The sequence below is a fragment of the Herpailurus yagouaroundi genome, unplaced genomic scaffold (assembly GCF_014898765.1).
Source record: "Herpailurus yagouaroundi ecotype Mexico unplaced genomic scaffold, PumYag 184, whole genome shotgun sequence".
Taxonomy (NCBI): Eukaryota; Metazoa; Chordata; class Mammalia; order Carnivora; family Felidae; genus Herpailurus; species Herpailurus yagouaroundi.
In genome coordinates, this window is record NW_024412415.1 from 15,524,711 (window position 1) to 15,552,347 (window position 27,637).

The following is a 27,637-nucleotide window of genomic DNA, read 5'->3' on the forward strand; positions in this document are numbered from 1 at the left end:
TTTTCTTTTCTTTTCTTTTCTTTTCTTTTCTTTTCTTTTCTTTTCTTCCTCTAGTAGTGCTGCAACTTCTCTCCACTGGAAACTTGGACTTCCACAAAGGCCTTCCTGTCCATAGCTGATGGTCTATGAGGTGTTTTCCAGGGATTCCCAGACTGTAGCCATGAGGGGCTAGAGTGGTTTACAGGCCACTACAGGACCCACAACTGGAACTGAGGTCTGTATGCCTATTACCTGACCCACAGGTAGGTGAGACTCCCTCAGGTCCCTTAGTGAATTGTGCCGTTTGCACAGTTCCCCACAAAGGCACTCTTGTCTGTGGATGGATGCCTAATTGTTGTCGTTAGGAGGAGATAGAAATATGAATGAGGAATGTCTTATTAAGCTGTCCCTGTGTTAAAAAAGTTTAGGGACCATGCATACTTTTTTTTTTTTATCCCTATATTTAACAATGCTGAGAATAAGAATAAAAATAACTTAGCTGCTTGCTCCAGGAAATGCCTTCTCCTGAAAGAAAAGACTCTGAACCAGCAAAAGTAGCTTGCTCATCAAAACTCACTTCAAGACCCTTGCTTCACTGGGCCCACCAATCTAATTAAACACTGCCTGATCCCAAGTAATTCCTTGCCTTACCTCTCCGGACTCAAAAATCATCCAACTCAGGCCCTAAAACACTAATAAATATCATTCCCGAATTTACCCATTTTGAGACACTACTAAAGCTCTGCTAAATTGGTATTCTTCCTTGGCTTTACTTAGCCAACTGGTTATTCTGGTGGCCTTTTAGGGAAGCTGACACCTGAGAATGAGACAGTGTATCCTCTGAAGAACCTGGTTCTACAGTGAGTTGATAAAATGAGAATGTTGTCATTCCAGGAAAAAAAATGAGCTCTTTACTAGTTTAGCCACTGACAGCATGGAAAGTCAAATTCCTCCAACAGAATCATAAATCTCAGGATTCAAAAAGGCTTGAAATTTATCTAGTCCAATCCATCTGCTTGGTACAGATGGAGGAGAAGCTCAAATTTGAGCTCCAATTAGAGTAAATTTTAGAGACTCCTTCAGTACAACAAAGAGTTTTGGGATTCCTCTCTACTCTCTTATCTTCCCTTTTCAATCTCTTCTTTTCCCCAGCCTTAGGACACCTTGTCCCTGGTTTTCCTCTTTGCAGACAGCTAGAGAAAAGATCAGGCCTCCGTTGTGTTTTGGTGGAGGGTGTCTGTGTTGCCACAGGGCTTGGTGCTGGGTGTTTCCAACAAAAATGTATTTTTAAAATACCTCCCATTCCAGGAAGCTAAATCTGGTTTCTATTATCTGAAAGGCCTCATTAAAAGATAAATACTGTCATATATGCACCCGTATTTTTGAAGCTGAAGGAAACTGACGGTTAAATTTTGGGAGTTCAATCTCATAAACAATGGAACAGGCTTTCTAGTAGTGTAGGCCTTCAGATCTGCTGCACTCTGAGAATTCTAGAAGAACTGAGGGAAAAAAAAGTATTTTATCTTGTCTTTACTAGAAAAATAATTAGATGGGAGGGTTCTGAATTAGAGGGTTTTTTTAACATTTGTCTTTTAGCTAATTTATCCTTTTAAAAATGTGATTACCAGATCCTTAGTATAATGTCAATTAGCTTGAGATGTCATTGACTTGACATGAAAAATATATTTGATATATTGTTTAGAAACAACTCACAGGTTGCTATTCACATATTGGTGAGGGGGAAAAAAATCTATGTGTGCACATGTGACAAAGATCATTGAAAATATTTTTATAAATAAGAGTGAAAAGTAGTTGCACATGGCTCCAAAGAGTTTCCCACTGGGCTCTTCCTGTGTGAAGACCAAGTGTTATACAGAACTGGTGACCTTTCATGAGTCTGAGGATTTCTTCCTTTTCGTTTTTTCCCCACTGTTCGCTACTTGCTTCTCCCATATCACAGATAATTCACAACAGATGATTCCTTTGTATAGCTTTTATTTTTATGCTGGTTTAGGTCTTGTTATTACCCATCATTTTCAATTGTAGGGTGTAATAATCCACCCCCGGACAGTTTTTACATGTTAGTAAGTCTGTATATGCGTGTGTGATGGTGGGAGCATGTCTTTGTAGTAATACCAAACACTCTGTATCACACTGCACTGAGTTCAGATTTTTTTTCTAAGCTACAACAAATGTGAATCTTCTAAATTCATGTTAGAAATATAGATGCAGCTGATAGACATTCTTTTTTAATAGGACCCACACAAACTACACCAACATTTTGTTCCTGAGTTTTCTTTATCTTTTTTTAAAAAAGTAACTTGTGTTTCACATGTAAAAGAAATCATCAGGCTTTTGGGTATTTTTTGTTGTTGTTGTTAGTCTACTTTCAACACATTAAAAACTTGAGGTGATTTGCAAAATCACATCCCTTCTGGATGTGAGATGGGAAAATTAGGAGCTCCAAATACATTTTGCACACAATTCTACACAGTTTAAAGATATATTACACATTCAGCTCTGGGTCCTAGAAGTAAACACTTTTTCCTGTTTTACTCATAACTCTAATACTAAGTAATCAAGTTTAAAAAAATACTCAAAGGTCTTCATAAAAACGTTCAAATTTTCTACCAATAAATTTTATATTAACATTAAAAAGTTACTATTTTCCTTATGAAGGTACATTAGAAATCCTGTCAGAATCATGAGCACCCCTGTGAAGTACAATTACATTTGTTCTCTGCCTCCTCCTCTCCGCCAACATTTCCAGTCTCCTCATTATTTAGATACAAATTCTAAAACATTGACAATAAAGCAATCTTCCCTCTTAGGACTTTGGCAAGTCACTCCAAATCAAAAGAAATATTACCTATAATGTTTAAATTTATTTTTAAATGTATCTGTCCCATGAGACTCTGATTTAAAAACTGCATAGTGATCAAATATAATATTGCTCTGTATTGAGCTTAAGAAAGTATATCATTAAAATCTCTCATTAAATAAATAAAAGGATTTTGAAACAGAATGTGCATGATCATGCAATCTTAAAAGTCTGGAGAAAAACTTCCCAAATGATTTAATGCAGAAGCAACTGCAGAAATTTCAAATAACTATTCTGAAATATGAGGAACATTATCATGGCATCCCTTTTTTTTTTTTGTCTTCTGTTGACTTTCCTGTCTCTTATCACACTTGCTCCAAACCATAGTTGTGATTATACTTAAAAGATGAGATTACACTTTTATCTTCTTCTGGAGCTACACATTCTCTCTGAGTAAACAATTAAGTATCAGAGTGTATTGGCTATGAAACCAGACTACCAAGGATAGAAGCCAAGTGTAATCACTTAGCAAGTTACCTTTCCTGTGCCTCAGTTTACTTACTTAAAATAGAGACAATAATAGTATCTAACTCAGAAGCTGACATGAGAATGAAATGATTTAATAAATGTAAAGTACTCAAAAGAACGCTTGGTACATAGTAACTGTTCAATAAAATTTGAAAAACATTTTGACAATGATGACTTCAAAGATGAACTTTGTACCAATAACTCTCAAATTTCTATCCCTATCCTCCAGTTTTCTTCATTTCAATAATATCAATTTTTTTAAATAAAATGAACTCTGGCCTTATCTTTATTTTTTTTTCAATATATGAAATTTATTGTCAAATTGGTTTCCATAAAACACCCAGTGCTCATCCCAAAAGGTGCCCTCCTCAATACCCATCACCCACCCTCCCCTCCCTCCCATCCCCCATCAACCCTCAGTTTGTTCTCAGTTTTTAACAGTCTCCTATGCTTTGGCTCTCTCCCACTCTAACCTCTTTTTTTTTTTTTTTCTTCCCCTCCCCCATGGGTTTCTGTTAAGTTTCTCAGGATCCACATAAGAGTGAAACCATATGGTGTCTGTCTTTCTCTGTATGGCTTATTTCACTTAGCATCATACTCTCCAGTTCCATCCACGTTGCTAGAAAAGGCCATATTTCATTCTTTCTCATTGCCACGTAGTATTCCATTGTGTATATAAACCACAATTTCTTTATCCATTCATCAGTTGATGGGCATTTAGGCTCTTTCCATAATTTGGCTATTGTTGAGAGTGCTGCTATAAACATTGGGGTACAGGTGCCCCTATGCATCAGTACTCCTGTATCCCTTGGATAAATTCCTAGCAGTGCTATTGCTGGGTCATAGGGTAGGTCTATTTTTAATTTTCTGAGGAACCTCCACACTGCCTTCCAGAGCGGTTGCACCAATTTGCATTCCCACCAACAGTGCAAGAGGGTTCCTGTTTCTCCAGATCCTCGCCAGCATCTATAGTCTCCTGATTTGTTAATTTTGGCCACTCTGACTGGCGTGAGGTGATACCTGAGTGTGGTTTTGATTTGTATTTCCCTGATGAGGAGCGACATTGAGCATCTTTTCATGTGCCTGTTGGCCATCTGGATGTCTTCTTTAGAGAAGTGTCTATTCATGTTTTCTGCCCATTTCTTCACTGGGTTATTTGTTTTTCGGGTGTGGAGTTTGGTGAGCTCTTTATAGATTTTGGATACTAGCCCTTTGTCCGATATGTCATTTGTAAATATCTTTTCCCATTCCGTTGGTTGCCTTTTCGTTTTGTTGGTTGTTTCCTTTGCTGTGCAGAAGCTTTTTATCTTCATAAGGTCCCAGTAATTCATTTTTGCTTTTAATTCCCTTGCCTTTGGGGATGTGTCGAGTAAGAGATTGCTACGGCTGAGGTCAGACAGGTCTTTTCCTGCTTTCTCCTCTAGGGTTTTGATGGTTTCCTGTCTCACATTCAGGTCCTTTATCCATTTTGAGTTTATTTTTGTGAATGGTGTGAGAAAGTGGTCTAGTTTCAACCTTCTGCATGTTGCTGTCCAGTTCTCCCAGCACCATTTGTTAAAGAGACAGTCTTTTTTCCATTGGATATTCTTTCCTGCTTTGTCAAAGATGAGTTGGCCATACGTTTGTGGGTCTAGTTCTGGGGTTTCTATTCTATTCCATTGGTCATCTGCAAAAAGTGAAAGCTTGACTTCATCTTTGCCAATTTTGATGCCTTTGATTTCCTTTTGTTGTCTGATTGCTGATGCTAGAACTTCCAGCACTATGTTAAACAACAGCGGTGAGAGTGGGCATCCCTGTCGTGTTCCTGATCTCAGGGAAAAAGCTCTCAGTTTTTCCCCGTTGAGGATGATGTTAGCTGTGGGCTTTTCATAAATGGCTTTTATGATCTTTAAGTATGTTTCTTCTATCCCGGCTTTCTCAAGGGCTTTTATTAAGAAAGGGTGCTGGATTTTGTCAAAGGCCTTTTCTGCATCGATTGACAGGATCATATGATTCTTCTCTTTTCTTTTATTAATGTGATGTATCATGTTGATTGTTTTGCGAATGTTGAACCAGCCCTGCATCCCAGGAATGAATCCCACTTGATCATGGTGAATCATTCTTTTTATATGCTGTTGAATTCGATTTGCTAGTATCTTATTGAGAATTTTTGCATCCATATTCATCAGGGATATTGGCCTGTAGTTCTCTTTTTTTACTGGGTCTCTGTCTGGTTTAGGAATCAAAGTAATACTGGCTTCATAGAATGAGTCTGGAAGTTTTCCTTCCCTTTCTATTTCTTGGAATAGCTTGAGGATAGGTATTATCTCTGCTTTAAACGTCTGGTAGAACTCCCCTGGGAAGCCATCTGGTCCTGGACTCTTATTTGTTGGGAGATTTTTGATAACCAATTCAATTTCTTCGCTGGTTATGGGTCTGTTCAAGCTTTCTATTTCCTCCTGATTGAGTTTTGGAAGAGTGTGGGTATTTAGGAATTTGTCCATTTCTTCCAGGTTGTCCAGTTTGTTGGCATATAATTTTTCATAGTATTCCCTGATAATTGTTTGTATCTCTGAGGGATTGGTTGTAATAATCCCATTTTCATTCATGATTTTATCTATTTGGATCATCTCCCTTTTCTTTTTGAGAAGCCTGGCTAGAGGTTTGTCAATTTTGTTTACTTTTTTCAAAAAACCAACGCTTGGTTTCGTTGATCTGCTCTACAGTTTTTTTAGATTCTATATTGTTTATTTCTGCTCTGATCTTTATGATTTCTCTTCTTCTGCTGGGTTTAGGCTGCCTTTGCTGTTCTGCTTCTATTTCCTTTAGGTGTGCTGTTAGATTTTGTATTTGGGATTTTTCTTGTTTCTGGAGATAGGCCTGGATTGCAATGTATTTTTCTCTCAGGACTGCCTTTGCTGCGTCCCAAAGCGTTTGGATTGTTGTATTTTCATTTTCGTTTGTTTCCATATATTTTTTAATTTCTTCTCTCATTGCCTGGTTGACCCACTCATTCTTTAGTAAGGTGTTCTTTAACCTCCATGCTTTTGGAGGTTTTCCAGGCTTTTCCTGTGGTTGATTTCAAGCTTCATAGCATTGTGGTCTGAAAGTATGCATGGTATGATCTCAATTCTTGTATACTTATGAAGGGCTGTTTTGTGACCCAGTATGTGATCTATCTTGGAGAATGTTCCATGTGCACTCGAGAAGAAAGTATATTCTGTTGCTTTGGGATGCAGAGTTCTAAATATATCTGTCAAGTCCATCTGATCCAATGTCTCATTCAGGGCCCTTGTTTGTTTTTTTTTTAATTTTTTTTTTCAACGTTTTTATTTATTTTTGGGACAGAGAAGGACAGAGCATGAACGGGGGAGGGGCAGAGAGAGAGGGAGACACAGAATCGGAAACAGGCTCCAGGCTCTGAGCCATCAGCCCAGAGCCCGACGCGGGGCTCGAACTCACGGACCGCGAGATCGTGACCTGGCTGAAGTCGGACGCTTAACCGACTACGCCACCCAGGCGCCCCGTGGGCCCTTGTTTGTTTATTGACCGTGTGTCTAGATGATGTATCCATTTCTGTTAGTGGAGTGTTAAAGACCTGCAATTACCACATTCTTATCAATAAGGTTGTTTATGTTTATGAGTAATTGTTTTACATATTTGGGGGCTCCGGTATTCGGCGCAAAGACATTTATAATTGTTACCTCTTCCTGGTGGATAGACCCTGTAATTATTATATAATGCCCTTCTTCATCTCTTGTTACAGCCTTTAAAGTCTAGTTTGTCTGATATAAGTATGGCTTCTCCAGCTTTCTTTTGGCTTCCAGTAGCATGATAAATAGTTCTTCATCCCCTCACTCTCAATCTAAAGGTGTCCTCCGGTCTAAAATGAGTCTCTTGTAGACAGCAAATAGATGGGTCTTGTTTTTTTATCCATTCTGATACCCTATGTCTTTTGGTTGGTGCATTTAATGAAATCTGGCCTTATCTTTAAATAAAACCATGCTATACTCACTTATCAGATATTTATTTAACATATATCGTATGCTAGATACTTTTTTCCCATGTCAGGGACATAGAGGCAAATAATTCTTTGTTCTCTATTGGGTGAGAAAAACAAGTGAACTTTACACTACGACGTGATAAATATTTGGATTTACTGAAGAGATTCATCTGAATCTAGACTTTTGCTCCAACAATGCTGAGTTACCTACTGATACTTAATAAATTACCCCAAAACTGGGCAGCTTAAAACCACAAATGTTTGTTATTGCATGGCTTCTGTGGGTCAGGAATCTGGGTACAGGTCAGTGGATACTTCTGGCTCAGGGTCCCTCAGAAGCTCCAATAAAAGTGTGAGCAGGGACCAAAGGAGGATTTACTTCATAGGTCAGTCACTCACGTGGTTGTTGGCAAGACTTATTTCTTCAAGGATTGTTAAACTAAACGTGTCAATTTCTTACTGGCTGTTGGCTGGAAGCCTCACTTCCCTGCCATGTGGCCTTCTCCACAAAACAGTTCACAACATGATAGCTGGTTCTCCCCCACCCCCACCCCGAGGGCTCTGAGAGAGTGAGCAAGAAAGGCTAGCGGGACTGATATCAGTCTTTTTGCAACTGAATGTCAGAAGTGATACACCATTATGTTAACCATATCCTATTAGAATCAAGTCATAGGTTTAGCCCACAATCAATGGAAGGGAATTGAGGTATGAATACCAGAAGGTGGGGATCACTGGGGCCCATCTTACAGTCTGCCTACCTCAAATATAATGAATTATATTTATCTTTTTTGTTATTTTTTATCTCCTTCTCTGCCTTCTCTACTTTTTCCTACTCCCTCACCATGCATAGATGTACTCACTGCAAAGTATCGTCTCTCCACTTCAGGAAAGCCACAAGATTCCAATAAGCAAGCTCAGAGAAAACTATTAAAAATATTCTATATTTTGAATAGCTTCAAAGTAAAATTTGAGTGAGAGAGAAATATTCAATGACCATACAGTCATCACAAATAATTATGGGAAATCCATACAGAAATTTCATTAGCAGCTATCATTATCTTGGGGAAAACATTACTGGACTGCCGCTAACCGTCAGTATCACACTCAGAATTATAGCGTAGATCACCATGTGAGGAAAATAAGCATGGCCCAGGAAACGGTAGAAGACTCTGGTGCTAGCTCTACTGCATGAATCCCCTGGGCAAACCATTTAGCCTCTTTGTGCTTTGATTTCCTTATCCATAAAGTGGTGTGATATGCCCACTGTCACAAGACTCTTGTCATTTTTGTGCTAATACATAGCGGGATTCATTATACGCTTTGAAAAATTGCCAAGTGCTGATGTAGATGAGACATCATCATCATTTTGTTCATCATTAGGTCTAGAGACATTTTTTCTTATTGGGGTTATTAACATTTTACAAGCTCAGAAAGCATCACAGAAAGCTGCATTTCTTTCCAAAGGGTGTTTTCTTTCACATAATTATGGAATGAGATACTCATTCCATAAAAGATTTCATGCTTTAGATCTCCATTTTCTCCTCTCCTCACCCCCACACTTACTTACACTCCCCCTACATTCTCAGTAAATTGGTTGTACAATCTGTCCTGGCATAGCCATTAGACAAATTCATGCCCATCAGAAATGTAAACACAAAGACTGATATTTTTATAATTACAATTAAGATTAAAGATAAAAGCAATTTATTATGAAGGGTTTTATATATCTTTCAAATTTCACTTCTAAACATTTAAAAAAATTCTTTCAGACTAATCCAAAGTTGGTGATAATCCTTGGATCATTACTTAATTTACATATCCCTGAATAGGCTGATTTAGCCCTGTAGTTTGTATCTCTCCTTTTGTTCCAGAACTACCCAAGTTAATTCCATGTACATGTGGTCAGTTAGGCTATGGGGGGTGTCCTGATTAAAATGTGGGAGAGGAAGTGTCCTAGGAAGAGTCCTGAGAGTCTGCTAGAGCACATTTTGATCATATGTCCCATGAGTAACAGCTATGTGAGCACACTCCCACACAGGTATAATTTTCAATTTATGAATTAGGTAATATTAATCTGTATTAATATATTACATATATTATAGAATATATGTAGTCTGCAAATAAAAGCCAGATAAAATATTGTGAAAATAAAATTTAACTTTACCTTTATTAATGGTATGTCAAACCTTTTTTTCCCCTCAAATTATAGAGATTTGATGTCTACATAGTTGTTTATAAATGCCTTGTAAATTAACCTAGCATTATAGAATCATTTGCTAATATTGAAAAGTATAACAAACACTAGGGCTAGATTCATTAGTTATAATAATTATGTATATCTACATTTCAAATAGTCATCTTGAAAAAAATTGATTGGCTCAGCATTAATTTATTTTCTTAGTATGGCTGAAAAGGCTCTCCTTTGAGGAGTAGGAGAAAAATCATTATGGCATTTTCTTTATTTTTTAAAAAAATTATTCTTGCCTTATAAATATTGTCATCAATCCAGTTTCTTTCCAAGAATCTTTTAAAGCTATTGGTCCACTAGTGATTATTAAACTAGATGATATAGTCTACAAATCTACTTCCCACCAGAGAAAACAGCAACATGTTGTGATACTCAGAAAACACAAGAGCAAAGATGTCATCATTATCCTTCAAAACAGTAGAGTTCAGACTGAAATGTCAGCTGAGTAAAGTACCTACTTACTAAATATTAGCAAAGTTTAAGCTTATTATTAAAGATAAAAATAGATATAAATAAGAGTCTTTAAAAATATGTATATATATTTTTTATAAACACATATACATAAACACATATACACTCAGAACTGTGCATGCGTGTCCACTTCAATTTGGAGACTACTGTAGTAGATCCCTTTGAGGTTCATCTGGGTCCCCAGTGAGCCCTGGGCCAGCATGGGTTATGCAGAGTGAACAGAGGAGTATAAGTGGACAGAACTCTGGTCTTCCCACCTGGCTGCAATGAAAGACCTCCAAGTTCATTTATATTATATTTTAAATACTGACCTTTCTGATAAATTTCATTGGAATAAAGAATTACACAGCTAAAACATGGTTGAAACTTTCCTCTGGAGACTCTAGAAGCCCATGATCCACAGTCTGACAAATGCTTGAAACTGAACACTGAACAGTAAAGTTGCAAAGATAGTCTTTTGCTAAAGAGCTACATATACCAGTTTTTAAAGTTCCTCGGTTTTCGGGTTGATGGGGGGTGGGAGGGAGGGGAGGGTGGGTGATGGGTATTGAGGAGGGCACCTTTTGGGATGAGCACTGGGTGTTGTATGGAAACCAATTTGACAATAAATTTCATATATTGAAAAAAAAAATAAAGTTCCTCGGTTTTCTGTTTCTTAAACTCTTTCTTACATGCAAAATCACAGCCTTAGATCTAAAAGAGAAAATACTTTAACCAAACATGGTACAAACATTTTGAATACAATTAAATGCTAAGTAAAAAACATTGGTTAAAAAATGCATTCACCTCTTTCCTTGATTGAGATATTAAGTAAAAAGTTTTCAACAGATCACATTAAAGCAAAGCTTAAAAAAGGATATGGTTCTTGCAATATTTCAGTGAATTTAATCTTGCTTTGTTTAGGGGCCTTGGAAATACCAGCTAACTCATGCATCTTAAGATAATATAAAATCAGTGGACTCTGACCTCCAAAATTGAACAGTACACGGTTAAACTCTGGACCAGTGCTACTATAATGGGACTGTAAAGGAGAAAAAAAAATCAAGTTAATTATTACTTTTATGTATTTTTAAAGAGCTATAAATAAATATAACTGTATTATAACTATGAATATACTTATTATCTGGTATATTAAAATAAATAAAAAGAAATTCCGCAAAGCACCTTCTTAATGAAAGAAATTTATTACAGTATGAGTCTATGAGTTTGTGCAGTAAGGCTCTTCTAGCTTTTTTATTTATCAGCTTGATAAATAGGTCAATAGACATTATTTTGTCTGAAGAACAGAAAGAAAAAAGAAAGAGGAAAATGAACAGAGCTCCAGAAAAAGGGACAGGAACAAATATGAAGACAAAAATGACCAAAACCTCCAAACTTTTGTGAAAAACATATCCAAGAAGCTTAACTCCAAGTAGGAAAAATACTCACCTAGACACATCATACTCAAAGTGCTGAAAGACCAAGACAAAAAGAAATTTCAAAAGCAGCAAGAGAAAAACAACATATAAGGGAATCCCAATAAGGTTTAAAGCTGAATTTTTATCAGAACAAAGGAGGCCAGAAGGCATGTGGATAACATAATCGAAGTGCTAATGGAAAAAAAACTGTCCATGAATTCTCTGTCATAAATATAATTGCTCCAAGATTTTATTACTGACTTCTTGTGGGATATAAGGTCAGTATAGCAACAATTCATACATTAAGTCTTTCCTCCCTTTTTGTAATGTCTAGATGTGAGATTTATTATTGATTCCACTTCCTGTGAGGAAATAAGATTTTATGCTCATTTGCTTTTACTGATACATACAGTTCTCTTGTGTTTCTTTTGCTTATGGTCACTTTTTCATTGCTTTCCTTCAGAGATGCTCCAGAATTTTTTTGAATAGTGGGACTATCATAATCAAAAGCAATTCTCTGATGGTGAAAACTCAGTGTCAAAATCAGACATGTCTTCTATGATGTAAATCATTTACTTCGTCTCAATCTCCCATGGAAATTCACAAAAGGTTATATCTAGCCTGATCTTTAAATTGCATACAAAACCAGGACAAGCTTTGTCTAGATAAAAAGGAAATACTACCTATCTAGAAAGAAAGATGTTTCATGACCTTTTCCCCAGCTTCTGCCTTGGATACTGTAAGACAGAAACTTGATCTTACTGAAATTCAAGACATAGACATTTGTTATTTTTTTCCACAGTTCTCCTTTTTTTACATAGGAAAACCACAGTTAATACCTACTTCTTCCATAGAAGGACCACTGATTTTTAAGGGCAGTTCGACTCAATAATAGCAGAACTAGGCATTAAGTGTATATCCAGTGTTTTGTGGAGCCTTAGCCATTTTCTTAGATACTTTAAAGCAGAAGGTTTGAAGTGGTGCAAAGAACACCTAGAGATATTCCAAATAGCCAAAACAATTATCAGGAGCCTCACTACTTCCATCTGCCCCACAAAAGATCATGGTAGAAAATTATCAGACAACTTTAAGGTCCCATAAAACAAGACCTATATAGTCAAGAGTCAACTTAGTACTAAATCTTAGAACCAAGCAACCCCATAAACTTTGAAAGAGTCACAGGAGATGAGCTAGAAGGAGGATTTTGGTGCTTCATTGTTTTGTTAAGTTATTAAAGGATAATTGCTGTCGATGACTAGAAAGGTAAACTTTGACTTTTGAGGTTTGAATGTGCATTCTGCCGATGCTCATATGGGTATTCGGAAGCCACAGGCACCCATTCAGCATCTGGACAACCCTGGTGCTTAGAAAATTCTTTATGTTGCACTGAAAACTGTCTCCCTATAGTTTTCACTTACCAGTAAATGTAAGAACTTTGTGGTTTGTATTGGTAAAACAATTATTTTGAGCCACACAGAAAAAGCCTAATCCTGCTTTCCTACAGTAGCTCTCTACATATTTGAAAACAGTTATTACAACCACCAGAGTCTTGTCTTTTCTTTTTTTTTTTTTAATTTTTTTTTCAACATTTATTTATTTTTGGGACAGAGAGAGACAGAGCATGAACGGGGGAGGGGCAGAGAGAGAGGGAGACACAGAATTGGAAACAAGCTCCAGGCTCTGAGCCATCAGCCCAGAGCCCGACGCGGGGCTCGAACTCACGGACCGCGAGATCGTGACCTGGCTGAAGTCGGACGCTTAACCGACTGCGCCACCCAGGCGCCCCGAGTCTTTTCTTTTCTAATGGAAATGCCTTTAAATATTTTGGTCACTGCTCAAATATACCATTAATTATATAATTATAGCCCTTAATTATCCTGATTATTTTCTATTCAGAACTCTTTTGTTTGTCTACACCCTTTTATAATGCAGGACTCCCAAATGAACATAATACACAATAATTGTGTAATCAACATAGAGTAGATCCTATATGTCTGTTTAAAAAGTTCAAGAATGCAGTAAGATTTGGGAGTCAACAGTGTGTTGATACATACAGAGATTACTGTAAAAAATAATTTCCAAATCTTTTCAGATGCCTCTAACCCAAGGCTTTATTATCCTATACTTATGCAGCTGTAATTTTGGACCTTTATACTTTTTTCATAATAAAAATTTATCTTCTAAGATTAGGCCTACTACTCAACTGTTGTAAGCTTTTAGTCATCCAACGTATTCATCGTTCTTCCAAGGTTTATGACTTCTAAATATCTAATAAAAATGGCAACCATGTTTTTATCCAAGTTGTTGATAAAATAGTCTGCAGAGGACAGGGCCAATGATGCAGCAATGTGGTGTATTACCAGAGATGGATCTGCAGTTTGCTTTCCATCTTTTAACAGTGTCATCTGAAAAAGTTTGTTCAGTCAGTTAGAAATCCACCTGTCCATATTTCTTCAACTTGTAAATAAGGTGTAAAAGGCCATTTATAGTGATTACTGAAGATCAGATATACAGCCTCTATTACATTTCCTGATTTATAAATACAGCAATATTGTACGTGTCCCCACCCAACCCTAATGGTGTGATATTGTCATTGATCCTAAATTGACTCCTAGAGATCACCAGTTTCTATTCTAAGTACTTACAAACCACCCTTGGCAGCACTGTAAAGGTTAGAAAACATTTTAGTTATCTGGATTATTAAAGATAGGGAAATATATTAAGTATTGACTTCAGAAAGCGGTTTGTATATAGGCATAATTTAAAATTTATGGTCAGACTTGACTAGACAATTCAGACAAAATTTTAGCAATTAAGACTGCAATCAATTTAAAACCTATTTGTCTAATAAGAGATCAAATTCAGAATTTCAAGCCTGTAACCTCATCAAATCTTGGCTAAAGCAACACAAGGTGGCCAAGTCCCTGAGGGTCTCTATTAGGGAGGAACCACCAGAAACGTGCAAAAACTAAGTACCCACACCTTATCAGTAACACTACACACATATGGCCAGTTATTCCAGAGCCATGGCTTCAGAGGAGTTTGATGAAAACTCTTGTGACATTTTCCCTGCAATTTTGACTAGAACTTACTGAGATCATAGTTGAGATCAATGTTTGTATATCAACCCAAGGAAAAGCAGTGCCAGAAGTGTGGGAAAAGATGAATTTTATGTGGTTTTTCGTTCATTAGAGATGAGGATATTTTATTTTAAAAATTTTTTAAAGTTTATTTATTTATTTTGAGAGAGAGGGAGAGAGAGAATCCCAAGCAGGTTCCGCCTGTCAGCACAGAGACAAACACAGGGCTCAATCCCATAAACTGTAAGATCATGACCTGAGCTGAAATCAAGAGTCAGATGCTTAACCAACTGAGCCACCCAGGCACACAGAGGATATTTTCAAAAAACAATAAAACATTTAAAAAAAAAATTTTTTTTTTAACGTTTATTTATTTTTGAGACAGAGAGAGACAGAGCATGAACAGGGGAGGGGCAGAGAGAGAGAGGGAGACACAGAATCGGAAACAGGCTCCAGGCTCTGAGCCATCAGCCCAGAGCCCGACGCGGGGCTCGAACTCACAGACCGTGAGATCGTGACCTGAGCCGAAGTCGGATGCTTAACCGACTGAGCCACCCAGGCGCCCCAAAAAACAATAAAACATTTTAACATTAAGATTAACCTCTCTGGTAAATCACTTTGATCATTAAATTTTTCTAAAATATATATCAGGAGTGTAACAATGAACACTGTCTATATGAAGCTGTTAAACTAAGCAAATTAAAGAAGTCAGAACATTTTGGGGGGGCGCCTGGGTGGTTCAGTAGGTTGGGCGTCTGACTTCAGCTCAGGTCATGATCTCATGATTTGTGAGTTCCATCTCCATGTCGGGCTCTGTGCTGACAGCTCGGAGGCTGAAGCCTGCTTCGGATTCTGTGTCTCCCACACTCTCTGCCCCTTCCCTGCTTGTGCTCTGTTTCTTTCTCTGTCTCTCTTTCAAAAATAAACATTAAAAAAAAAAAGTAAGAACATTTTTTATAATTATTATGCTCCAAACCTTTGTTGTTAGACTTGATACACTTGATTCTTCCTTGAATGTGGGCATTGTGTATGCTCTTGGGTTCTTTAAAATTTTCATCATATTGAAGTCTATCGCTAAAAGAGAAAATAAAATATTTTCCTAAATATTCTGTTTTTGTTTCTTTAAAAAAAAGCGTAATTTTCTTCTAGCAATGTGCCCTAAACATGGAAAGAGCCACGGATGGATGGATGAGAGAGGAGGTTAGGATATTGTTATAGCTTGCCTCAGTTAGAGGAAATAAATATACCATCTCATTTTTACTTAACAGGGCTTTAGAATTGATAAAACTCATTCACTTACATTATCTCTTTCATTTCACTGTCACAAACCATTCTGTGAGATAAGTAAGATTTTCCACAATTTACAGAGGGGATAATTAAGTGCAGGAAGTTGTATGACTCTAAGCTATAGCTCTAAGCTATCATTTAAGACACAGGCCTAGGTCTTTTGCTTTAGGGTCTGGGGCTGTCCATGACCCTCTAGTTTAATGCAATAGGAGGCTTGGGCTTCTGCATGTCAGGGTCCACCTTTTCCATCTATTGCCAACAAATCCAAATAAGGAAAGATTTGGTAAGTTTCCCCTGCAACCAGCATGAAGATACATGAAGATAACAAGGAAATCTTGCCATGTTTTAAAGAAAAGGAGAATTGTAGTTTAATCAGCAGTTCAATCAGCCTAAAAGAACAAGCTAGTTATTAAGGATACCTTAACACAGAACAGAGAAAACAAGTAATCTGAGGTTTGTACCAGCTTCTGACGTGATTGTTATTATCAATTACCAGGTAGACTAATTGGATCTACAGATTATAATGTTGATGATATAGCTCTGAAGAGTTAAGGAAAGTCACCTGGATTGATTTTTTACATCAGACGTTAAAAGATATTAATATCAGCCTGAAATGCTAGAGGCAAGTAGGCATTTGTCTCTGGCAGAGTAAAGAATGAGTTAGGAAGGAACTAGCATTTTAGAATTTTGAGTGGAACCAGGTTTAGATTAAGTTGGAGTTAGAATGGGCAAGAAAGGTAATAAAGCATATAAATTTATTTCTTTTAAAACCTGCTCAAAAGCAAACAACCCCTTATGGAGGGACATCTGGCAGTATCTACAAAAATACAGACATATTTTCTCTTTGACCCAGCAATCACTTTTCTGAGACTATGTCGTACACAGTCTCCTCCACAGTATGAAAGAACACATGTACAAGTTTATTGATTGTGGTGTAATTTATAAAATTTAGGGTTTATAAATAGCCCATGTATTTAATAGCAGTCAAGTACTAGTTAAATAAACTAAGGCACCCGATTTGATGGAACACTATGCAGTTGTAAGAAGAAATGAGGAAGATCCCTATACTGATAAGAAGAGATCTATAGGTCATATCATTAAGTGATGAAGGCAATGTGTAGAGCAGAGTATATTATTTGACGATATATACCTTTAGTATAAAAGGGAGAATGTAAAAGTATATTGTATTTGCCTTCATTTGTCTAAAGAAACAAGATAAATAAAAAACCAATACAAATATTCCCTGAGAGGGATAATTATAAAAATAAAACTTTCTCCATTTTGAATCATCCTTAAATACATAATTATATAATACATAATTCCTAGTCTGTATGAACAGATATAATATTAATAATATAAGGATCTCTACTTCATGTCTATTGTACCTACAATAAAAACCTTACTTTTGAGAATACTTAACTTTGGTTGTAAAATTAATCAATAGAAGGTCATATACATTAATATCAGGCAAAAATCTTAAGCTGGGAATAATAGCAAAAGACAAAAAAGTAAGAACTAAATAAAAAACACAAAGCAAGGAAATTTTAGGAGTGACAGAGTAAAAAAAATTTCAGAAAATTCTACAAAAATGAAAAATTCCACCAGGATATGATATAAGTAATCTTAAAATGACTATATTTATTAGCTTTTTTCTCCTATAGTCCCCTAATCCATAATTTATTTTAGGTGAAAATATTAATTTTCCCTGATTATAGTTTTCATATATCCTCTGTTCTCATATCCCTAAAAGCTTGAGAAGATCATTTGAAAAACCAAAAATAATCCTATTTGATAAAACCATAAGAAAATGTCTCATCTATTCTTACTAGTCTTCAGAAATTTCACTAGTGACAAAATATTCCAGTCTTACTCCACTTACATTGGAAAAAATTCAATTCCACAACTATCCCCTATTTATTTTAGGAATGTTTAAAAGGGAGACACTTATGCAAGTAAGTATGGTTATCTTTATCCACCTTTGTAGTTTTTACTTTAGTATTAGTAGTCTTTCTGAGATGCAAATAATCCCCATAATTTGGCGAAATTAAACTTCATGCATATATCAATACAATTAGTGAATAGAGAAACACACAAAAAAAAGCATTACTCAGAGATCCATTTATATCTAAGTTAAACTAGAATTGCTCTTGGAGAGTTTCATCTAGTGTTGAAGTGTAAGGGGAAACAAAGGAAAGAGAAAACACAAGTAGTCATGCAAAATAGATGTGATCTGAGCAAATAAGAAATAAAACAAATACAATTTTGTTTTAGTAATATAGGAAAATGATACAGTTATTTCAAAGCAAGTACTGCACACCCATGAGTATGTCCTTACTGCTTTATTGCATATGTTTTTTTATCATGATTCCCAGATTTTTTTCAGATCCTATACATATAATTCTCCAAGTCCCTTCAGTCCTACCATTTGCAGGCCCAGTCATTGGTTTGTTTACATATTAGACGTCAAACAAGTTACATCTGTCTACTTAGCTACATACAGAATCATCTTCCCCCTTCTCTATATATGATTTGTTTTAAATTGGCAAAATGAAGCATTAAGGACTTCTTCACAATGTTCTAAAGTACAATTAACTTTCTTCTCCTAGTAATGTTAATCTAACATACATAATTATAAATAATCTCACAGAGAGGTTAGAGAGTTCAAGTATAAATGCACTTTGTTAATTATGAAGTGCTATATGCATGTAAGTAGGCTACCTCTAGCATCCTTGGGTTTCACCAAGTTTGAACTAAATTTAGTATATCCAAGAACATCAAGATTTTATGTGTAATATATAATAGTGATTCATATCACATTTGTTTCCCAAGGAAAATACAGTATTATTCCTTTATTTTGGCTTGGGAAGTTATTTCTTTCTATTACTGCTTACTAGGTATTATATCTGTGTCTTTAAGAACTAAATCTCATATTATTACTTAGACAAGTTATAGGTGCAAAACACAAGTGATTAGTTTTTAAATATTTCTATAGTTTTTGTGTAAAGAGCTAAGTGGCAAGTATCTGAAATAAAGAACTAGTGTATTTATGAACTAAGGCACTGTGGAGCCACACATTACAAATGTAAAACAAAATAGCTTTTAAGCTTGACTTGATCAAAGATGTTGTTGAAGGAAATTCGATCCATTTTAAGTCTTTCCTGTAGAATATAAAACATTAAAAAAACTAACAACTAAATGAGTTCTGAAGCAAAAATTAGGACATACTGTCTGGGAAATTCCTTTTTCCTATATCATATGTAAATTTATCTACATAAGAACATTAAAAATGAAACAAAAATTAAGACTAATTTCATTGCACACAGTAATATAAACTATAATGGTTGAAAATAATAAAATTAAAAGGAATTGGGATTACTTTTATTTTATAACCAAGCCTTGACAGTCTTGCCTGGTGTCATATAAATTCTTTACATTCTTGAGATTAGTGATTACATGAACTTATCACTGATGGGTTCTATGTTGAAACCATGTTCCCATATCTAAAAATGTTCTACAAAAGAGAAGGCCAGAGCACAGACTTTTGTGGCCACTATCCAGAGGACACATCCCTTGATAGCATGGTTCTGGTAGCTAGCAGGGCTTGTGTTCATGAGTTCAGTAGGACAGTAGCAAACAAAGAAATAGTTCTTAATAGACTATCGCCCCAGGGCTCAAGGCAGAGAGAACAGACAGAAATTTCCATCTCCTAATTTTCTCCTGAAAGAGATTTATTTGCATATTTTCAAAGTTGCTGTCTGAGGGTCTTGCTTCCACTCAGCTTGAATCTAAATGTTGACTGAGATCCTTCCCTTTGGGAAACGGACAGTTCTTGACATACCCTCAACTACTGGAAACCACTTTGTTCTTAAACAAAGTAGCCTATTTTAACAAATCACAAAGGTTTGAGAGAAACCAAGAGGTAGGGCCAGGAAAGGCCACTCCTTCAAGACTGGGAAAGTGGCTGTTTTATTGAATGCATTGAAACCAACACAGAGTCCAAGAAAATGAAAACAACATAAGAATATGTTCCAAATTACAGAACAAGTTAAAACCTCAGAGAAATTTTTTAACAAAATAGAAGTAAGTGGTATCAAGTATCTTTACTTGATAAAGAATTCAAAGTAAGTCATAAAGGTGTTCACTGAGGTCAGAACAATGCAAGAACAAAGTGAGAATTTCAACAGAGAGATAGAAAATATAAGAAAGTACAAAACAAATATTACAGAGCAAAGAATATAATAATGGAACTGAAAAATACAATAGAAGCGTTCAATAAAAGAGTGCCTGGGTGGCTTAGTTGGTTAAGCATCCAACTTTGGCTCAGGTCATGGTCTCATGGTTCATAAGTTCGAGCCCCATATCAGGCTCTGTGCTGACAGCTCAGACAGAGCCTGGGGCCTGCTTCCAATTCTGTGTCTCCCTCTTTCTGCTCCTCCCTCACTCTCTCTCTCTCTCTCTCTCTCTCTCTCTCTCAAAAATAAACATTAAAACAAATTTTTTAAAAAAGAAGGGTTCAATAGAAGCACTATAGGACATGGAGGAAAGGATCAGCAAATGTGAAAACAAGACAGTGGAATCATCCAATAAGAGCAGTAAAGAAGAGAAAGATGAAGAACATGGAGGAGGAGGGAAAGAAGGAGAAGAGGGGAGAAGAGGAGAAGGAAAAGAGGAAGAAGCAAAAAGAATAAAGATAGCTTAAAAGACTTATGAGGCAACCTCAAGCAGATCATATATTTGCATTATAGGGGACCCTGAAGGAGAAATGAGAAAGGGTCAGAAAACTTACTTGAAGAAATAATAGCTAAAAACTTCCCTAACTTGGGGAAGAAAACAGTCATCTAGATCAAGGAAGTCCAGAGAGTTCCAAATAACTCCAAAGAGACCCATATCAAGACATATTATAATTAAATTGTCAAAAGTTAAAGACAAAGAGAGGCTCTTAAAGCAGCAAGAGAAAAACAAATTATTATGCACAAGGGAACCCCCATAAGATTGTTAGCAGATTTTTCAGCAGAAACTTTGAAAGTCAGAAGGGAGTGGAATGACATATTTCAAATGCTGAAAGAAAAAAACTCTGCCAAACAAGACCACTCTAAAGTTGTCCTTTAGAATTGTAAAAGAGATAGAGTTTTCCAGACAAGGAAAAGCAAAAGGAGTTCATCACTGGCTTACAAAGAGTGTTAAAGGGAACTTTTTTTTTTTTTTTTTGAGAGAGAGAGCGTGAGTGGGGGAGAGGAGAAGAGGGAGAGAGAGAATTTTAAACAGACTTTACACTTGGCGTGGAGTCAGATATGGGGCTCGATCCCACGACCCTTGGGTCACGACCTGAGCTGAAATCAAGAGTTGGATGCTCAACTGAATGAGCCATCCAGGTGCCCCTAAAGGGACTTCTTTAAACTGAAACCAAAGGATGTTAATTAGTAATAGGAAAACATATGAAAGTATATATATCACTAGTAAAGGTAAATATACAGCAAAATTCAGAATATTCTGATGTTGTAGAGTGGTGACTTAATGACTTACAAATCTGGTATGTAGGTTAAAAGACAAAAGTATTAAAAACTATAATCAAGAATTTGTTAATGGAATACATAAGGTAAAAAGAAACTGTGACATCAAAAACAAAACATGGAGGAGGAATAATCACGTAAAGTTTTAAAATGTGTTTGAACTTAAGTTGTTTTCAATCTAAAACAGGCTGTTATAAATGTAAGTTTTTTTATGTAAGCCTCAAACTAATAACAAAGCAAAAACTTACAGTAAACAATAGATATAAAGAAATATCTAGGCATATCACTACAAAAAAAAAATCATCGTATCACAAGAGAAGAAGAAAGGAAAAAAGAAATTACACAACAGCCAGATAACAATTTTAAAAATGGCAATAAGTTTCAATAATTACCTAAGCACATAAGTTTCAATAATTACCTATAAATGTAAGTGTAATAAAATTCTCCAATCAAAAGAGTGGCTAAGTGGATAAACAAACAAATAAGACCTGTCCATATATTGCCTACAAGAGACTCACTTCACATGTAAGGACACACACAGACTGAAAATGAAGGGATAGAAAAAGACATTCCATGTAAATAAAAATGAAAAGAAAGCTGGGGTAGCTTTATTTATATTAGACAACATAGACTTTAAGACAAAGAATGTAACAAAGAGACAAAGGTCATTCTATAATGATAAAGGGGTCGTTTCAACAAGAGGATATAACATTTGTAAATATTTATGTACTTAATATTGGAGCACCCAATATACAAAGCAAATAGTAACAGACCTAAAGGGGAAAATGGACAGCAATACAATAACAGAGGGGACTTTAATACCCAACTTTCATCAATGGATACATCATTCAAACAGAAAATCAATACAAATCATTGACTTTAAATGACACTTTAGACTAGATGGACTTAACAGACATCTCTAGAATATTCCACCCAAAAGCAACAGAATGCACATTCTTCTTAAATGCATGTGAGGCAGTCTCCAGGATAGATCATATGTTAGGTCACAAAACAAGTCTTTTTTTTTTTTTTTTTCAATATATGAAGGTTACTGTCAAATTGGTTTCCATACAACACCCAGTGTTCATCCCAAAAGGTGCCCTCTTCAATACCCATCACCTGCCTCCCCTTCCTCCCACCCCCCCCATCAACCCTCAGTTTGTTCTCAGTTTTTAACAGTCTCCTATGCTTTGGCTCTCTCCCACTCTAACCTCCCCCCCTTTTTTTTCCTTCCCCTCCCCCACAGGTTTCTGTTAAGTTTCTCAGGATCCACCTAAGAGTGAAAACATATGGTATCTGTCTTTCTCTGTATGGCTTATTTCACTTAGCATCACACTCTCCAGTTCCATCCATGTTGCTACAAAGGGCCATATTTCATTCTTTCTCATTGCCACGTAGTACTCCATTGTGTATATAAACCACAATTTCTTTATCCATTCATCAGTTGATGGACATTTAGGCTCTTTCCACAATTTGGCTATTGTTGAGAGTGCTGCTATAAACATTGGGGTACGGGTGCCCCTATGCATCAGTACTCTTGTATACCTTGGGTAAATTCCTAGCAGTGCTATTGCTGGGTCATAGGGTAGGTCTATTTTTAATTTTTTGAGGAACCTCCACACCGTTTTCCAGAGCAGCTGCATCAATTTGCATTCCCACCAACAGTGCAAGACGGTTCCCGTTTCTCCACATCCTCGCCAGCATCTATAGTCTCCTGATTTGTTAATTTTGGCCACTCTGACTGGCGTGAGGTGATATCTGAGTGTGTGTGTTTTTTTTTTAATGTGTTTATTTATTTTTGAGACAGAGAGAGACAGAGCATGAGCAGGGGAGGGGCAGAGAGAGAGGGAGACACAGAATCCAAAGATGGCTCCAGGCTCTGAGCTGGCAGCACAGAGCCTGATATGGGGCTCAAAATCACGGACTGTGAGATCATGACCTGAGCTGAGTCAGACACCCAACCAACTGAGCCACCCAGGCGCCCCCTGAGTGTGGTTTTGATTTCTATTTCCCTGATGAGGAGTGACGTTGAGCATCTTTTCATGTGCCTGTCGGCCATCCGGATGTCTTCTTTAGAGAGGTGTCTATTCATGTTTTCTGCCCATTTCTTCACTGGGTTATTTGTTTTTCAGGTGTGGAGTTTGGTGAGCTCTTTATAGATTTTGGAGACTAGCCCTTTGTCCGATATGTCATTTGCAAATATTTTTTCCCATTCCGTTGGTTGCCTTTTAGTTTTGTTGGTTGTTTCCTTTGCTGTGCAGAAGCTTTTCATCTTCATAAGGTCCCAGTAGTTCATTTTTGCTTTTAATTCCCTTGCCTTTGGGGATATGTCAAGTAAGAAATTGCTACGGCTGAGGTCAGAGAGGTCTTTCCTGCTTTTTACTGTAGGATTTTGATGGTTTCCTGTCTCACATTCAGGTCCTTTATCCATTTTGAGTTTATTTTTGTGAATGGTGTGAGAAAGTGGTCTAGTTTCAACCTTCTGCATGTTGCTGTCCAGTTCTCCCAGCACCATTTGTTAAAGAGACTGTCTTTTTTCCATTGGGTGTTCTTTCCTGCTTTGTCAAAGATGAGTTGGCCAGGGGCGCCTGGGTGGTGCAGTCGGTTAAGCGTCCGACTTCAGCCAGGTCACGATCTCGCGGTCTGTGAGTTCGAGCCCCGCGTCGGGCTCTGGGCTGATGATGGCTCAGAGCCTGGAGCCTGTTTCCGATTCTGTGTCTCCCTCTCTCTCTGCCCCTCCCCCGTTCATGCTCTGTCTCTCTCTGTCCCAAAAATAAATAAATAAATAAATAAAACGTTGAAAAAAAAAAAGATGAGTTGGCCATACGTTTGTGGGTCTAGTTCTGGGGTTTCTATTCTATTCCATTGGTCTATGTGTCTGTTTTTGTGCCAATACCATGCTGTCTTGATGATTACAGCTTTGTAGTAGAAGCTACAGTCTGGGATTGTGATGCCTCCTGCTTTGGTCTTCTTCTTCAAAATTACTTTGGCTATTCGGAGCCTTTTGTGGTTCCATATGAATTTTAGGATTGCTTGTTCTAGTTTCGAGAAGAATGCTGGTGCGATTTTGATTGGGATTGCATTGAATGTGTAGATAGCTTTGGGTAGTATTGACATTTTGACAATATTTATTCTTCCAATCCATGAGCACAGAATGTTTTTCCATTTCTTTATATCTTCTTCAATTTCCTTCATAAGCTTTCTATAGTTTTCAGCATACAGATGTTTTACATCTTTGGTTAGATTTATCCCTAGGTATTTGATGCTTCTTGGTGCAATTGTGAATGGGATCAGTTCCTTTATTTGTCTTTCTGTTGCTTCATTATTAGTGTATAAGAATGCAACTGATTTCTGTACATTGATTTTGTATCCTGCAACTTTGCTAAATTCATGTATCAGTTCTAGCAGACTTCTGGTGGAGTCTATTGGATTTTCCATGTATGATATCATGTCATCTGCAAAAAGTGAAAGCTTAACTTCATCTTTGTCAATTTTTATGCCTTTGATTTCCTTTTGTTGTCTGATTGCTGATGCTAGAACTTCCGACACTATGTTAAACAACAGCGGTGAGAGTGGACATCCCTGTCGTGTTCCTGATCTCAGGGAAAAAGCTCTCAGTTTTTCCCCATTGAGGATGATGTTAGCTGTGGGCTTTTCATAAATGGCTTTTATGATCTTTAAGTATGTTCCTTCTATCCTGACTTTCTGAAGGGTTTTTATTAAGCAAGTGTGCTGAAATTTGTCAAATGCCTTTTCTGCATCGATTGACAGGATCATATGATTCTTCTCTTTTCTTTTATTAATGTGATGTATCATGTTGATTGATTTGTGAATGTTGAACCAGCCCTGCATCCCAGGAATGAATCCCACTTGATCATGGTGAATCATTCTTTTTATATGCTGTTGAATTCGATTTGCTAGTATCTTATTGAGAATTTTGGCATCCATATTCATCAGGGATATTGGCCTGTCGTTCTCTTTTTTTACTGGGTCTCTGTCTGGTTTAGGAATCAAAGTAATACTGGCTTCATAGAATGAGTCTGGAAGTTTTCCTTCCCTTTCTATTTTTGGAATAGCTTGAGAAGGATAGGTATTATCTCTGCTTTAAACGTCTGGTAGAACTCCCCTGGGAAGCCATCTGGTCCTGGACTCTTATTTGTTGGGAGATTTTTGATGACTGATTCAATTTCTTCGCTGGTTATGGGTCTGTTCAAGCTTTCTATTTCCTCCTGATTGAGTTTTGGAAGCATGTGGGTGTTTAGGAATTTGTCCTTTTCTTCCAGGTTGTCCAGTTTGTTGGCATATAATTTTTCATAGTATTCCCTGATAACTGCTTGTATCTCTTAGAGATTGGTTGTAATAATTCCATTTTCATTCATGATGTTATCTATTTGGGTCATCTCCCTTTTCTTTTTGAGAAGCCTGGCTAGAGGTTTATCAATTTTGTTTATGTTTACAAAAAAAACAAGTCTTGGTTTTGTTGATCTGCTCTACAGTTTTTTTAGATTCTATATTGTTTACTTCCTCTCTGATCTTCATTATTTCTCTTCTTCTGCTGGGTTTGGGGTGTCTTTGCTGTTCTGCTTCTATTTCCTTTAGGTGTGCTGTTAGATTTTGTATTTGGGAATTTTCTTGTTTCTTGAGATAGGCCTGGATTGCAATGTATTTTTCTCTCAGGACTGCCTTTGCTGCATCCCAAAGCGTTTGGATTGTTGTATTTTCATTTTCGTTTGTTTCCATATGTTTTTTAATTTCTTCTCCAATTGCCTGGTTGACCCACTCATTCTTTAGTAGGGTGTTCTTTAACCTCCATGCTTTTGGACGTTTTCCAGACTTTTTCCTGTGGTTGATTTCAAGCTTCATAGCATTGTGGTCTGAAAGTATGCATGGTATGATTTCAATTCTTGTAAACTTATGAAGGGCTGTTTTGTGACCCAGTATGTGATCTATCTTGGAGAATGTTCCATGTGCACTCGAGAAGAAAGTATATTCTGTTGCTTTGGGATGTAGAGTTCTAAATATATCTGTCAAGTCCATCTGATCCAATGTGTCATTCAGGGCCCTTGTTTCTTTATTGGCCGTGTGTCTAGGTGATCTATCCATTTCTGTAAGTGGAGTGTTAAAGTCCCCTGCAATTACCACGTTCTTATCAATAAGGTTCCTTATGTTTGTGACTAATTGTTTTATATATTTGGGGGCTCCGGTATTCGGCGCATAGACATTTACAATTGTTAGCTCTTCCTGATGGACAGACCCTGTGATTATTATATAATGCCCTTCTTCATCTCGTTACAGCCTTTAAAGTCTAGTTTGTCTGATATAAGTATGGCTACTCCAGCTTTCTTTTGACTTCCAGTGGCATGATAAATAGTTCTCAATGCCCTCACTCTCAATCTGAAGGTGTCCTCAGGTCTAAAATGAGTCTCTTGTAGACAGCAAATAGATGGGTCTTGTTTTTTTATCCATTCTGATACCCTATGTCTTTTGGTTGGTACAGTTAGTCCATTTACATTCAGTGTTATTATAGAAAGATACGGGTTTAGAGTCATTGTGATGTCCGTAGGTTTCATGCTTGTAACGATGTCTCCGGTATTTTGTCTCACAGGATCCCCCTTAGGATCTCTTGTAGGGCTGGTTTAGTGGTGACGAATTCCTTCAGTTTTTGTTTGTTTGGGAAGACCTTTATCTCTCCTTCTATTCTAAATGACAGACTTGCTGGATAAAGGATTCTCGGCTGCATATGTTTTCTGTTCATCACATTGAAGATCTCCTGCCATTCCTTTCTGGCCTGCCAAGTTTCAGTAGAGAGATCGGTCATGAGTCTTATAGGTCTCCCTTTATATGTTAGAGCAGGTTTATCTCTAGGTGCTTTCAGAATTTTCTCTTTATCCTTGTATTTTTCCAGTTTCACTATGATATGTCGTGCAGAAGATCGATTCAAGTTACGTCTGAAGGGAGTTCTCTGTGCCTCTTGGATTTCAGTGCCTTTTTCCTTCCCCAATTCAGGGAAGTTCTCAGCTATTATTTCCTCAAGTACACCTTCAGCACCTTTCCCTCTCTCTTCCTCCTCTGGAATACCAATTATGCGTAGATTATTTCTCTTTAGTGCATCACTTATTTCTCTAATTTTCCCTCATACTCCTGGATTTTTTTATCTCTCTTTTTCTCAGCTGCTTCTTTTTCCATAATTTTATCTTCTAGTTTACCTATTCTCTCTTCTGCCTCTTCAATCCGAGCTGTGGTTGTCTCCATTTTATTTTGCTGCTCATTGATAGCATTTTTAGCTCCTCCTGGCTGTTCCTGAGTCCCTTGGTCTCTGTAGCAACAGATTCTC

General features: G+C 36.8%; 1 protein-coding gene across 6 annotated transcripts in view; it reads right to left on the reverse strand.

Annotated features, from left to right (window-relative positions):
• The window catches only part of FAM227B (family with sequence similarity 227 member B), a 213,057-nt gene that overhangs the window by 22,949 nt on the left and 162,471 nt on the right, over positions 1 to 27,637 (reverse strand). For 3 of the 6 annotated variants that reach the window (XM_040492648.1, XM_040492649.1, XM_040492647.1), the window contains 2 exons: positions 15,483 to 15,580; positions 10,890 to 11,050 (listed from right to left, as the gene is read on the reverse strand). In XM_040492648.1, coding sequence (XP_040348582.1) covers positions 10,890 to 11,050; positions 15,483 to 15,580 — 259 coding nt within the window. Of the gene's footprint in view, positions 1 to 10,889; positions 11,051 to 13,229; positions 13,832 to 15,482; positions 15,581 to 27,637 lie in introns of those variants that run through there. The other 3 variants (XM_040492652.1, XM_040492651.1, XM_040492650.1) reach the window with 2 other exon arrangements.